This window comes from Nesoenas mayeri (assembly GCF_963082525.1).
Source record: "Nesoenas mayeri genome assembly, chromosome: 4".
Taxonomy (NCBI): domain Eukaryota; kingdom Metazoa; phylum Chordata; class Aves; order Columbiformes; family Columbidae; genus Nesoenas; species Nesoenas mayeri.
Genome location: NC_137540.1, coordinates 70,353,874 through 70,369,208, shown reverse-complemented (window position 1 = coordinate 70,369,208; position 15,335 = coordinate 70,353,874). Strand labels below are relative to the sequence as shown.

General features: G+C 41.7%; 1 protein-coding gene across 3 annotated transcripts in view; it reads left to right on the top strand.

Annotated features, from left to right (window-relative positions):
* The window catches only part of MAEA (macrophage erythroblast attacher, E3 ubiquitin ligase), a 53,179-nt gene extending 49,407 nt beyond the window's left edge, over positions 1-3,772 (top strand). For all 3 annotated transcript variants that reach the window (XM_080344263.1, XM_080344262.1, XM_080344264.1), the window contains 3 exons: positions 868-1,001; positions 1,696-1,891; positions 2,299-3,772. In XM_080344263.1, the coding sequence (XP_080200389.1) occupies positions 868-1,001; positions 1,696-1,891; positions 2,299-2,394 (426 nt within the window). In that variant the 3' untranslated portion in view covers positions 2,395-3,772. The remainder of the gene's footprint in view (positions 1-867; positions 1,002-1,695; positions 1,892-2,298) is intronic.
* The last annotated feature ends 11,563 nt before the right edge of the window (positions 3,773-15,335 follow it).

Here is a 15,335-nt window from a genome sequence, read left to right as displayed (position 1 = left end):
TTGCCTCAAAGAGCAGCGTGCACATTTGATAATATGAACTTATTTCTAAAATAAACACTGTCACTTCTTGTGACCAAAGTGCAGGTTATGGACACAAAGGAGAAAAGGGGTGTTAGCAGAAGAAAGGATTGGGTCTTTGCATTGTATATAATATAACAAGTATATTTTCCAGATGTCTTCACTTCTTGCATGACTCTTTCACAGCATTACTTTCAGGGTTCAATATATCCTTGATCTGTGGGTTTAGTTCTTGCTTCCATGAAAAAAGCATCCCTACTTCTAACTCCTGTTCCCTGTTTTTTATGTAACCCAAAGCATTAGCATTACAATATATATAATTTTGTCCTTAAATACATAGCTAAGCTTTCTCTAGCCTGGGATTGTGCCAGCTCCTCAAATTAAAACCTGTTTACAATATTCTGTAAAAAGGGTATATTACAAAGAACTATCAGCAGAATTATCCTGACTAGAGGTTAAAGATGCTTCTGACTTATGGATGTTAATGGTTCAGAGAGCAGACATTCCACAATACTAACACTGCTTCCTAAGTAGGCCAGCATTCTGAAAAACTAAATACAAGAAATACCCTTACCAGGCTTTACATACCTTAATTAGAACATTTGGTAGATGGCAGAGGGAGGTTGAATATTGTTCTGGCAGCTATTCGAAGTAATACTTGATTTAAATTGAATTTCTAGTGAAGTAGTACTATAAGGTACTTTATAAACAAGGACATACTGTGCGATAGCATGTGTACTTTTATTTTGTGATGGATTCAGTCTGGTGCATTTTGCACAATTTACCACTCCCAGGCTTTTCCCCCTGGGGACAATTAGCTAGAAAACAACTTGTGTTGTTTTTTAACAGGATCTCTTGGACCCTGCTCGATGGAGAATGCTGATCCAACAGTTTAGATACGATAACTACAGACTACATCAGCTGGGAAACAATTCTGTGTTTACTATAACACTCCAGGCAGGCCTTTCAGCTATAAAAACACCGTATCCTTTAATGCAGATGCTACTGTTAAATGCAAAAAAGCTGTGCGTTTTTTTTTGTTCTATGGATGTTTCTCAGAGTGCTCGAAGAGGGAATGTTACATGTGAATATTTTTGCTCATGAGTTGTTTAAATGGAGTATGAATTGGTCTCTCTATTATTTTAAGGGGAGAGTATAATAAACAGCGTTATGGTTTAAAAAAAAGTCCAAACCAAAATGTTAAGGTGAAATCTGCTTTTCATTTGCATACTTGGGTATCTTGGCAATCTTAAGTTGATAAATATATCTACAAAAGTTAATGAGCTGGGTCAGAATTATCATTTTTTTTTAAAGCGCTTACACACAAATTTACTGTGTCTGTCTTTATGTGAATATTCAAATATATCCTGCGTCTTTTGAAACTCAGTTTGATTTGCTGCCCACTCTGGTGTATGAGAGGCCTGGTCCTGGGGTGTTCTACATTAGAAATGTCACCTGCAGAGGGTGCCAGACACTTGTTGCTCACTCTCGTTCCTCAAAACAAAGCAAGCACTTCATTTTTTTTAGATGCACATTAAAGGTGAATTAATTATCCTGTACATTTGAAAACCTAGGCTGGATTTGCACAGTTTACTATATTTTTTTTTTCCAAGGTATGTCGTTAACTAATTGTTGTTGCATTCTATGGGGGTTGTTCCTTAACTCACTGTTCAACAGACAGTGTTATAAAGAGGATGGGAGCTCAAAAAACCCAGACTGCCCTGTGTGTAGCAAATCCCTGAACAAGCTGGCTCAGCCTCTGCCTATGGCACATTGTGCCAACTCCCGACTAGTCTGCAAGATTTCGGGGGATGTAATGAACGAAAATAATCCTCCTATGATGTTACCAAATGGATATGTCTACGGATACAATGTAAGTGTTGAAATCAATTATTTAAGTCTAAAATATCAGTGGTAATAACTTTATGTATTGAAATAAGAGCTTTATAAACTGAGAAAGCTAGAAGCATCTGCTATATTAACAGAAGAGAAGTAACTTCTTGCAGTAATTTTTAAAGCGCGGTATACTTATGTGATTAAGTTGGGCTTTAAAGAAGCTAATGTCTGAATAGATAAATTTATAACATGAAATCAAATGGCATTCAAACCTTTTCTTTTGGAGAGCGATAATGTAAAATAAGTAGCTTTAGTGGGCAGAAATATTTTGACCTCAGACTATAACATCATTTTTTTAATTAAAAGAAGTTTATTTGCTAACCAGTTAAATAATGCTTGAAGTTACTACTGGGACTATCACCTTTTGATTTCACTCTTTTTCAGTCTCTGCTTTCTATTCGTCAAGATGACAAAGTAATTTGCCCAAGAACCAAAGAAGTCTTCAACTTCTCACAAGCTGAGAAAGTCTACATCATGTAGGTCCATCAAACACACGATGAAGTGCCGCTGGAATTTTGACACAGTGTATATTGGCATACCCTGGAAAAGGGGGGGGCCTTAATGTGTGGCAAAGAAGCAAAACCTGCCACCCTGGGGATCAGACCTGTCGGTGGCATTATTGTTTCTTGCGACCAAAGATCAATGAGCAACAATAAACACTCTTTAAAAGAGGAGAAAAAAGAAAAAAAGAAAAAAAAAAAAAGAGGAATTATGACTTAAGTTTGTACTTGAATTAAAAAAGAAAACAAATTTTGATTGTTAAGGTTTTGTAACATAAGGTCAACAATTGGACTCTTCTCAAAAGTACTTTCATCTTCTAAAGGATAACATTCTTTAAAGATGGATACTTGCACTGGGGGAAAAGTTACAACTGATTTGAAATTAAATCCATTTTTCTTCCCTCTTTTTCACAATTGTCCAAGACCCTTTTGTTATCAAAGATTTCAGTACTACCAATATGTTCTCCTTTAAGCTCCTCTTTGCCTTCTTTATGATCCTCTTGGGAAGTAATCTGGAATGTGAATTGGGTAACTTATTTCCATGGGAAGATATTGATGTCTTGGACACAAGACTGGCTTCTCTGGAGGATCAACTAGGGACTGGTTTGAAGGAGTATGAAGTCTTTTTCCAAACCCAAATATTTTAAGGAGGTTGCATAAGTATCAAGAGGAACTGAGAACATTTCAGGCAAAATCCGATGCTTGTTTAAATGTTCTTTTTCCAGTCTACCATAGTGTTAAAGTCCTTCTAAAGTTATTAGTTATGTGCATAGGGTTCAATATGAAATCATTAGTGCTACTGCCTTATTTCTTGCTTTGAGAATGTACTCACATGAAAATGAGCTGGTATTCTTAAGTGTTGGGCGAAGTTTCTGAAGATGCCTTGCAGGATGATTACATAATTTTAGGGTCTAAATAGTATTCATTACTGAGACTAATAGTTCAATTTTAACAACTACACAACACATCCTTATGACTTTTCGAAAGAATTAAACCATTGTAGTTTAAACAAAACCATATTGTAGAGGTTTGTATTTAGCGCTTATTTTTGCATGTTGATGTTGATTAGCTAATAAAAGATTGTAAATGTAAAACATGTTAATAAAAATTGTTTTCCATTTCTTGATTATATAAAATTAGAAAGCTGCTTTGTATTTAAGTGTAAAAAGCATTAACTCTTCTTGGGGTCTCTCTTAAAAGGAGCCAAAGTTCCAAGTGCTGCTTTTTGGTGTTCTGCAAGATTTAAAAAAGAGAAAACAAACAAAAGCACCAACACACACACAAACCAAACAAAAAATCATAGCAAACAAAAAAAAACCCACCACATACATGCCACTTTATCAAAACCATAAATGTTGTTCTTCAGGCTTCAAAATCAGAGCATCTCAGTCAAGTAACTATTTTTGGTTTCAACTTTTCATATAAGAACAGTACAGTCCAAATCTACATTCAATTATTTTCTGTTGCTTCCTAGAAGATTACCTGATGTCCTAGAAACTTTCTCTTAAAAAGAAACGCACTCGCTGCTGGAACGGTCCCTTTCCCTCAGTGTTTTTTGAAGTGCTGGATTTTAAGATTCCTTAGAACAAGAGCAGTGTGCCAAGAGCAGGTGTAGAGAGTTAATGAGAGAACTTGCCTCAGTAACTGGAGTAATTGGCTATTAGTTAAGCAGTAACTGGTCTCTTTCTTTCTCCTGGGGCAAGAGTTGAAGCCTCATCAACTTGGAAGGGGGAGAGGACATCACCCTGGGGAGCAGCGCTGCTGAAACCCAAGTGGAACAGCGGCTGCTTTGCTTTGGAAGACTGTTCACAGCATCAGAGCAGAAGGACATAAAAAGCCAAAGCATGGAGGAAAGTGTAGACTTCCTACCAGCCCTGAAGAAATGTGTGGTAACTGCTTGACGATTGTAGGGCATAGAAATTGCTGCTTTTGCTTCTCTAAGTACTAGTCAGAGCTGTGGTTTCCTGAAATTTTTGGCCTTTTTTTGCTTTCAGTGGCCTAAGCGGAGTGGTGGAGAAATCCGTGCTCTCAAAATGTTTCCTTTGGGACAGGAGGAGAGCAGCTGTCCTGCAGCAGGAGGGCCGGGGCCACCAGGAGGTCTGAGTCCCTCATGGTGTGTCACAAAGAACGTGCTCCAGAAGCAACCGTGGAGAGCTTCAGCTTTTTGCAGCCATGACTGAGAAATCACGTTGTTTCGGCTACAGGGAGACTTGTTTGATATGGGCGTTTGTAGCCTCCTGTGTGTCTCCAGTACATGGATCTCTAGGCTGGCGTTCATTCCTGGGCTTGCTCAGGCATGGCTCTAAAAACCTTCTGGTTTGTATTCCCTGACTTCTTTCTGCAGCCTTGAGCTTGGAATCCAAGAGATGTCAGTTCACAGCTCCTATCATAGGTGGCTTCAGACACCAAACCCAGAGCAGTAGGTGACTCACACTAAATACAAACTTACTGCCTGTAAATGTTGTTTTAATAACTTCTCTTATTGTGTTGATTCCTGCCTGAGGTTTTCCTCAGCTGTTGGAAGTTTATTAATCTTGTTAAACCTGTCTCATTCTAGCAATATCTTGCAATAAGATTGTAAAAAATATAGCATGGGGAATCAGTTATACAACCTGACTGAAACCACATGTGGAAACTCCCAACAAATATGGCCATAAACTGCTATATAGAAAACAAATCTTTTCTGCAAATTGTACATCTTGGCGTGCAACCAGTGATGCCTGCGTTTCATATCAATCATCAGCTACTTGAGATGAGATTCCAACTCTTTTTTTATGGATAACCTGCCTCATCTAAATGCCCTGCAGGATGCTGAGGTGGGAGACAGAAGACAATCCATTTATTTATCTTTAAGGGCACAAGGTACAATGAAGGACATCCTTTGAAATGCAAGAGGCTGATGAGGAGAGCAAACACATATCTCCTCTCTAGTTCTCATTGAGCTGTAAGTGAACAATGTGATGATTTTTTTCTGTCTCGCCAAGCAATTTAACAAAATGAGACTGTAGGCTCTGGATTTTGGTCATGATGTTCCTGTTGGAAGGCAGCAGTTTGTCCCAGCTGTGGTCAGGACAGGTTTCTCTGATTCCCACAATTAACACGAAGTTTGCAAATTGCCTTAACCCTTCTATTTGTTGCTTTGTGGTCCAAACCCCTGGTCTAAATGGTGAAGATTCTCCCATATTTCAAAAGGAGAGAGACTATTGGTACTTGTTGGTGACGCTGGTGTTCAGGATGCCATGGATTTCTTTAAAAACCTCCTTCAGCCTGAAGTATTCCATTATCTACCAGGTTGAGAAGGATTCCAGATGCTGAGGTCGCAACACATTTTAGGTAGGAACTAGTGAAGCTGACACCATGTTCAGGCAAAATATTTTGCAAGAAGCTTTAAAGACTGATGGGCTGGTATGGTCTGCGTTTTGGGGTTTTTTTTTAATATTATAAGCGTGTCCTTTCCTACTCATTAATAACATCACTTCTTGGAAAAAATTGTTATTTGAGAGAGGATGAATGAGAAAATTATGTACAGCTGGTAACCTGCCAAAAGGAAGCCTTTGAACGTGCTTAATAGACCACTGTTCGGGAAAAAACCCTCATACTTACTTTAGCTTTCTTTTTTCATGTTTCAGATGCTCTGAGCAGTGTGTGTTGGGAGACACACCAAGTGCTTTGTCAGGACCTGCTTTGGGACCCGTGACTACACTGCGATCTTGTGCAGCAAGTGTCCTGTAGCACGATACAGAGGTCACTTGGTGTAACAAAACCAGTATTTAAATCTCCCCCATCCTGTTTTTCCACGTTCTGTAATGAGGTATCGGATTCTGCTCCGTATGTTGTTTCTTCCTGCCACGTCCCACAGTTTGCAGCACAACTGACCCTGTCCCAGCTGCAGGCGAATGGGCCTTTTGGGCTTCCCTGGTTTAGTCTTGCACTCCTTAGTTGTATTCTCCAGCATACTCCACCGTCAGGATGGATTTTTGGGGTTTCCCTGGATCTGAGCAGTGGGTTTTCTGTGCTGTGACTTTCTGGCATTTGATTCATCTGCATCTTTAAAGGCAACCAGGGTTTAGTGACAACATGCTGTCCCAGCTGAGTTAGTGCACCAAGTAAACCCCAGGCCAGCAGGATGGTTGATCACATCTTATCTTTATCTGATCCTTGAACAGATCAACTGCAAGTTGTTTCTTCTGAATGATGTTTCTATTTGATGACGAGGGGAATCTGCAGGTTGGGGAATGAACAGGATTTCCTTGCCATGATGCTTTTCTGAAGATCCAGTGTCTAGTTGGGTTCTGCAACATGTAATTCCCAGTCATCCTGAATGGCAGCATTTTTTGAATTATTGTTTATTTTAAAGACTTGACCCTGTTAATTAAGTTTTCTTGAAGTTTTCAGCAATTCAATTTGGTTTTAGGAAGAAAATCTAGGATGGGCAGAAGCAGATAGCAGACTCTGTACTTATCTCCTTACTGACATCTTCTTATAGCCGGGTATGTAGAATAAAGTCTGGCACACGGTCAGGAGAAGTAAACTTGCCCCCATGGCCAGCAAGAGGGAGCAGTAGAGCAGATATTGTTGGACGTGAAGGGGTTTTTTGGTGTGACAGCTATAGAGCCAACACAAAGGAATTCTACGTTATAGCTCTTTTGTAAGATGTTAAACATGTTTCTGAGACAAGTCATTGAAAAAAAAACCCTCATCTTAAGAGATGTAGTCCTGATTTCAGTTTGAACTGAAGTTCTAAGAATCTGTTCATTGAAGTTCTTAATTAAAAAATAACATTAGTCCTTACCATCACTAGATATTTCAGACTCCACCATAAAATCCTGCTATTTGACCATGTTAAAATTATCAGAGATGTGTATCTTACACCAGAGGAAATCAGTTGTAGGGTAATTAGCACTGCAAGAACAAAAGAAATAGCAGAAGAAGAAGAAATAGAGGAGGCTGCTGAACAAGAAAAGCGTTTTGTTTTGACTTATTAAAAATGAGAACAGGTGCCAGGGTAGAGTTAAGAAATGCGATCAGCCAGCTTCCTTTCAAAGAGATTAAAATTACTGCAGTTTTTAAAGGTGCAAGTAGGAGCTAAACATTAACATCAAACTACTGTGTGGTAGGAATCCAGACTTGATGATGGAACTACAGCCAGCATCTGGCTTCTCGCTCTTAGTAAAGATGACCATGTTCAATATCAGGTGGGGTGGAGAGGTTCTCCTGCCCCTCTACTCTGCCCTGGGGAGACCACACCTGGAATATTGTGTCCAGTTGTGGCCCCTCAGTTCCAGCAGGACAGGGAACTGCTGGAGAGAGTCCAGCAAAGGGCAACAAAGATGCTGAAGGGAGTGGAGCATCTGCTGTGTGAGGAAAGGCTGAGGGAGCTGGGGCTCTGGAGCTGGAGAAGAGGAGACTGAGGGGTGACCTTAGTAACGTTTACAAATATATAAAGGGTGAGTGTCATGAGGATGGAGCCAGGCTCTTCTCAGTGACAACCAGTGACAGGACAAGGGGTAATGGGTACAAACTGGAACACACTTAAATTTGAGAAGAAACTTCTTCTCAGTAAGTGTAACAGAACACTGGAACAGGCTGCCCAGCGGGGTTGTGGAGTCTCCTTCTCTGCAGACATTCAAACCCGCCTGGACACCTTCCTGTGTAACCTCATCTGGGTGTTCCTGCTACATGGGGGGATTGGACTGGATGAGCTTTTGAGGTCCCTTCCAATCCCTGACATTCTGTGAGAGGGAGATACACTGAGAAAATCTACAATAACTTGGCAACATGGAAGTTTAAAAAAGCTTGTGCAAGTCATGGAAACCAAGCGATCACTGTGCTGGAATTGTTATTTGTTCAGACCTAATGGAAAGAAGCTGTTCTAGGATCCACCCTGGGGACAGTTTCACATGGATGCAGAGATTCCACTCTAGGTGCTGGGTTTTAAGGAGAGGGGAGAATAAAAAAATCAGCCTGAAGGAGAAGTGTGAGTGTGAAGGGGAGATGTTTACTGAGGATAATCATGCCAAAGCACCCTGATGACCGCTGTTGTTGAGTCATGTCAAGCAAAATCCAGCTGCAGTGCAGTATTTTGTGTGATGCCATTAGCTAACAGCTGGAGGAGGTGGGAAACAGAACTGGCATGAGGATCTGGCTGCAGGAGGTGGGACAAAAGATAGCGTGAAGGGCAGGGTAACCGATGGGCTCCTCAGGGATCGACTGCAGAGCTGATGCTCGTCATCATTACTGACATTGCACAATAAGCAGGAATGTGCTGACGGGACAAAAACGGTCAAAAGCCTCAGCGCAGAGGATCACAGAATCACAGAATGTCAAGGATTAGAAGGGACCTCAAAAGATCATCCAGTGCAATCCCCCTGCCGGAGCAGGAACACCCAGATGAGGTTACACAGGAAGGTGTCCAGGTGGGTTTGAATGTCTGCAGAGAAGGAGACTCCACACCCCCCCTGGGCAGCCTGTTCCAGGCTCTGGCACCCTCACTGAGGAGAAGTTTCTTCTTAAATTTAAGTGGAAACTCCTGTGTTCCAGTTTGTACCCATTACCCCTTGTCCTGTCACTGGTTGTCACCGCGAAGAGCCTGGCTCCATCCTCCTGACACTCACCCTTTACATATTGATAACCATTAATGAGGTCACCCCTCAGTCTCCTCCGAGCTAAAGAGCTCAGCTCCCTCAGCCTTTCAGAATGCTGAAATATTATGTGGGAAGAATAACAGGTAACCTCCAGGAGTCGACTAACACATAAACGAGATTGTTTTAGCACTGGAGTTCACACAGCTGTTGGTGAGGACCTCACCTGCACGAGCCCTCACTACACAAGGAGATCGTGGAGGACTTCAAGCCGCCAGCGTGGTGCGTTTTGAAACAGAACCGCAACCCAATTGTGGTGCTGCCGTCGGGATGAAGGAGCGAGGGCTGCTGAGGGGCTTGGGGCTGCTTTGCCGGCTGCTGGAGCGCAGCCCTGCTTGCCCATGTCCGTATCTCACACGGAAGCTGCAGCAGAGACACTACAGACCAGAAACCCCTTCCCAGCCCAGCAGGCTCAGGATAAAACATTTCCCTCATTCCCAAATGAATGTGGAAAACCAAGACAAGTTAAGTAGGGGGGTAACACCCAACAGGCTGGATGCTACATCTGTACCTACTCCTTTGACCCTGTTTCCTATCCCCTAGGATTAACTTTTTATGTAGTACATTTCTCAAGGAAATAGTTTTGTCCACCCCGCAGAGCAGAGCAGCAGCTTTTCCCAGAGCTCATTTCAGTTCCCAGCCACCACTTTTTCCTGACGGAGCCAGAAGGAAGAACGAGGAGAGAAAGACGATAAAGCCTATTCACTTCAGAACAAAAAGATCTTTAACTAACTTAAATATTTTGTTCCCCACCCATGAAGATTAAGCAGGATCATACAGACAAGTTCCTCAAAAGGAAATAAACAGATAATAAAATCAGTAGACAATTTCCTGTTCCTTCTTTGCAAACCACAGCAAGACAAATCGCTCAGAAGAGGCAAGACCAGAGCTGTGGGAAGTTCTTCAGGGTGTGCGTGTGTACTCGATATGGAGATCTCTCCTCTGGTTAAAGTAGCAGCTTTAGGGGCACAAATCATAGAAATATTTTATTAAAATTTGAAGGACGTCAAGGGGGAATCTGTTTTAGAAAATCTCAAGTTTTAAAGCCCTGTCTGCTTGCTGCTGCCTCTCCTCAGTTTGGAAGACCAGGTGGTTCCTCAGTATAAACTGTTTGCTGCACGATGTGGAAGAGGCTGTTTCTCCACAAGGATTGTGACATGATTTCCTATTTAAAACTGTGCACACTTAGGTCACCATCTCGTTGTCCTGCTCATCTGTGCACAGGATCTCATGGCCACCAGCAATTACTTGGTTCTATCCAAGGCCATAAGGAACATCGGTTTATAGGGCTGAGGCCCATCATAAAACACTGAGAGGAATTCAGGCTGTGTGGAAACAGGGGCACAGCCCTAGAATGGGATGAACATCCCCAAGTGTGTGATCTCATCTCGTTAGATGCTCAGACAGTGAAGAATAGATGGGAATTGATGCTGCTGATGCAAATCTGTTGGGTTTTTGTTTTATTTGCAGGAGCACTTTGTAAATGTTGATGTCAGGCATATATATACACTGATGATCCAGACTTTGTGGTATCTGTTTGCTTTGAATTTCACTGTCATACCCATTGCCAGCTCTCTGGCTTCAGTGATGCTTTATACTACTTCAAAACAACAGTGAATAAAAGGGGTGATGTTTTTACAAGTGAGCTAATCAGTTTAACTATGAGTTAGAGAAGAAAAGCCCAGTAGCTACAACTGAATTGCTGTTTTGCTCCTTCAGTGAAGAACAGACCTTCTTTAACACACCTATCATGTTTTAATTTTTATAACAATTGGGAAGAAAGTCACCTGCTCTGCTAAGCGAGAAATTATCCTACCCTTGGCCAAAATGTATTCCACATCTCTATGTTTGGAGCCCCACTCTGAGGAGGTGAAATTCAGGATTGCTCACTAAAGTAAGATTAGGTTGCCACATCCAGAAGCACCTCTCTTATTCTAAACCAGTTAGCCAAGGATAATGACTGGTTCCTCTGCATCAGGAAACTGTGATCTCTGTGTCTGAGGATGTGAGATGCTAGATTAAATTTTGATCTGAATAAGGTATTTGCCTTCATTCTTTCCCTCCACACCTTGTATTTCCAGAAACAGCATGAAATCAGAGTGCTGGTACCATTTTTGTTATCTTGGCTGAAGAAGCCAAGAAGAACCTTTGGACCAAGGAGCCTTTTCAAGACACTTCCTTCTTCCTTTTAGTTATACTTCAATATTTCCTTCGCTCTCAAACTGTGGTCTTTTAGAACATTCAGGAAACCATCACAAACTTTGTGCAAATCCCCTTAAGTATACGGGTCAATTCTGTTAAAATCCCGAAGATTAAAAATGCAACATCACAACTTCAAGCAGCTCCCCAATGGGGGTGGTGAGAGGAGCTGCTCTCATGGTTTCCAACATCAGAGGAACCTTCCTGTCACCCTCCTCTGTCCTCAGGTAACGGTGTCCAGAAATTAAGGACATTTTTAGAAACTTAGAGTAGTTACTTTTAACTCAGGGACTATTCAAAGTGCCATAATATCCTTCTTTTTAATCTCTATTTGCGAAATACTCTCCCTGTGTCCTGCCCTCTCTCTGGGACCCCCTGACAGCTCCATAGCAGGAGCAGCCGGGGCTCCTGCTTTAACATTTACTGTCTAACTGCGTCACCAGCTTTTTCATGTCCTACCACCTGTGTTTTGAGTAAAAAGTCCTCTCTGTAACCCAATGCCTTCCGAAAGAGCCACGAGCGATATATCGCCAGTGTCCTGATTTTAGATGTCGACTCAAAACTACTTACAGTTCATTGTTGTCTGGTGAGAGCACATCTGTCAGGGAAACATCATCATGAGACAGGGAATCTGTTTCCTCACTGCTAAAATATGTGCCTGGTTTCCAGTTTGAATTCATCTTTTGTTTCTTGTGTTTTTCGCTGTCAGACTCAAGATCATTTAATATGTGATATTTTCCCCTGAAGATCCTTTTATTTTATGAACAAGTTACCTCTCAGTTGTGTTTCGGATAAGCAAAATTGATTCAAATCTCTACTTATAGGCACTATTGCAACTAGTTCTTCTCTGCAGTTTGTTTTGTACCCTTCCTGTATGTCACAATAATTGTGGAAAAAATGAATGTTATATTAGTATTCCATGCTGTTTACATGTTCTACAGAGGTGAATACTCACTGCTTATATATTTTCATTATTCCTCTGAAGCCGTTTAACCCTGCTGCCGCCACAGGCTGATTCAATATCATATAGACATCTGTGAAATAAGCCAGTGGTTCTGAAACAGTAACAACTACTGCTTTTCTAAGCAGTAAATCCAGAACGTGGGTCAATGCTGAAGTATTCCTGGGCAGTCAGTTACCTACAATACTTCTGAAGAGACAACACGGTGTATTTTTGCAACATGTGCATTTGTTTTCCCAATCACCACAAACTGGTTTTTGTTGCACCGTTTAAAGCAGAGTCCAAGCAATGATAGAAGCGTACGGAGTTGTGAGAAATCACATTGATTGTAGATAATTTGGATTCCTTGCTTCCAGCTTTTTAAATTAGTTTTTGGAGTTTGGTTTGGTTTGGTTGGGGTTTGGGGGGTGTTTGTTTGTTTTAGGGGTTTTGTTGGTGGGTATGTGTTCCAATAGAGGCAGAGTGAGCCACTAGAAGCTTTTAATGCCTCTGTGTTTTTCTGATAGTTTTACTACATCTATTTTGCTCCATCTGCACAGGGGACACAGTGAGTTGTTCTGCTTGGAAAACACCTCCACCTTCCTTGCTTTCTCAGAGAGATGTGTTCTCTAACTGTCATTAAAAGCAGTTTCCTTGGTGTAATACTCGGGAAAGCCTTCTCCAAATCAAATCTCTTCTTTGCCTGTTTTATTGCAGGGCTCTGATCACGTTAAAGACTCTGATCTGGGAGCAGCGAGGCCTTGCACACAGAGAGAAGGTGCAACAAGAGACTATGTGAGAATGTGTTGTGAGCAGAGTTCCAGAGGAGGCCATGAAGACCATCAGAGGGCTTGAGCAGCTCTGCTGTGAGCGCAGGCTGAGAGAGTTGGGGTGTTCAGCCTGGAGAAGAGAAGGCTCCAGGGAGACCTTATTGCAGCTTCCAGTACCTAACAAGTGGTTACAAGACAGCTGGAGAGGGACTTTTTACAAGGGTGTGCAGTGATAGAACAAGGAGTGAAGGCTTTAAACTGAAAGAGAGGAGATTTAGATCAGATATAAGGAAGAAATTCTTCCCCGTGCAGGTGGTGAGGCTCTGGAACAGGCTGCCCAGAGAAGCTGTGAATGCCCCATCCCTGGAAGTGAAGGCCAGGCTGGATGGGGCTTTGAGCAACCTGGTCTCCTGTCCAGCAGGAGCCCAGTGGAGGGCTATGAAGATGATGAGGGGTCTGGAGCATCTTTCTTATGAGGAGAGACTGAGAGAGCTGGGGCTGTTCAGCCTGGAGAAGAGAAGCTGAGAGGGGATCTCATCAATGTTTATAAATATCTCCAGGGTGGGTGTCAAGAGGATGGACCAGACTCCTTTCACTGGTGCCCAATGATAGGATGAGGAGCAATGGGCACAGACTGAAGCACAGGAGGTTCCATCTGAATATGAGGAAAAACTTCTTTACTCTGAGGTGCCAGAGCCCTGGAACAGGCTGCCCAGAGAGGTTGTGGAGTCTCCTTCTCTGGAGACATTCAAACCCGCCTGGACACCTTCCTGTGTGATCTGCTCTGGTGAACCTGCTTTAGCAGGTGGGTTGGACTGGATGATCTCCAGAGGGCCCTTCCAACCCCAGCCAGTCTGATTCTGTGATCTAGTGGAAGGTGTCGTGCTCCTGGCACAGGGGGTTGGAACTAAATGATTTTTAAGGGTCCAACCCAAACCATTCTATGATTCTTAAACAACATTTTATATCTATTAAAGTATACATAAATATGTGTGACATGTATATTTATGTGGCATGTGCATATATATATAATTTATATATGTGTGTGTATATATAAAAAATATATGCACATATATATATATATAAAAATTGTAATTTTCACCTTTGATTGCTGGAAATCCCTGGGCACTTGGATACCCTCCCTGGTTACCCCTATGGTTTTGGATCAGAGGCTTCAAACCCACCGCCACAGGTTATTGCTACAAGGCTGTAAGTTCAAATCCTAGACTTAAAAAAGCCCAATTGCTGACAGCGAAAGCGATGTGTTCCCGTGCAGCCCATGTGAAAAATGCCCCAGCACGATTCCTAAGGCGCCGCTTTTCTGCACGAACAGCCGGCCCAGCCCCGGCTCTGCCTGGCCCGGCCAGCGGCGTTCCTGCATTGCCATCTGCTGGGGGCTGCGCCCAGGGGCCCCGGGACCGCAGAGCACACGGGGATCACAGAGTCACAGAATGTCAGGGAGTGGAAGGGACCTCGAAAGCTCATCCAGTCCAGTCCCCCATGGAGCAGGAACACCCAGATGAGGTTACACAGGAAGGTGTCCACATGGGTTTGAATGTCTCCAGAGAAGGAGACTCCACAACCTCCCTGGGCAGCCTGTTCCAGGCTCTGGCACCTTCAAAATCATCGAGTCCAACCATAACCTATATCACTAAACCATGTCCCTAAGAGCCTCATCTATATGTCTTTTAAACACCTCCAGGCATGATACAGTTTTTATTCCTAAAAAAAAGAAATAACTATTTAAATATATATATCTATAACTTTACTTTTTTTTCAATATAAAATAAACAAAATAATTTCTAACCATGTCCCTAAGAGCCTCATCTATACGTCTTTTAAACACCTCCAGGCATGATACAGTTTTTATTCCTAAAAAAAGAAATAACTATTTAAATATATATATATATATAACTTTACTTTTTATTTCAATATAAAATAAACAAAATAATTTCTAACCATGTCCCTAAGAGCCTCATCTATATGTCTTTTAAACACTTTCAGGCATGATACAGTTTTTATTCCTAAAAAAAAGAAATAAATAAATATATATATATATATATATGTAAAAACTTTTTTTTTCAATATAAAATAAACAAAATAATTTCTAAATATATTTAGAATTCTTTTTTCCTAAACAGTCAGGAAGCGGTGGCTGTGGGTGGCTGTGCCTCTTTTGTGGCCATGTAGGAATGTTATGACAAAGGCATGACGGCGTGTGTTCTGTGATTTAAGGGAGAAGGCTGCGCAGTTACCCAGCTCAGAGCCTGCTGTTTCCTGTACCGTCCCTGTAAATATCTCTTATCCATTTTAAATTACTGAGCACCAGTTTTGTGATTTAAAAAAAACCAAATAGAAATAAAAATGCCCA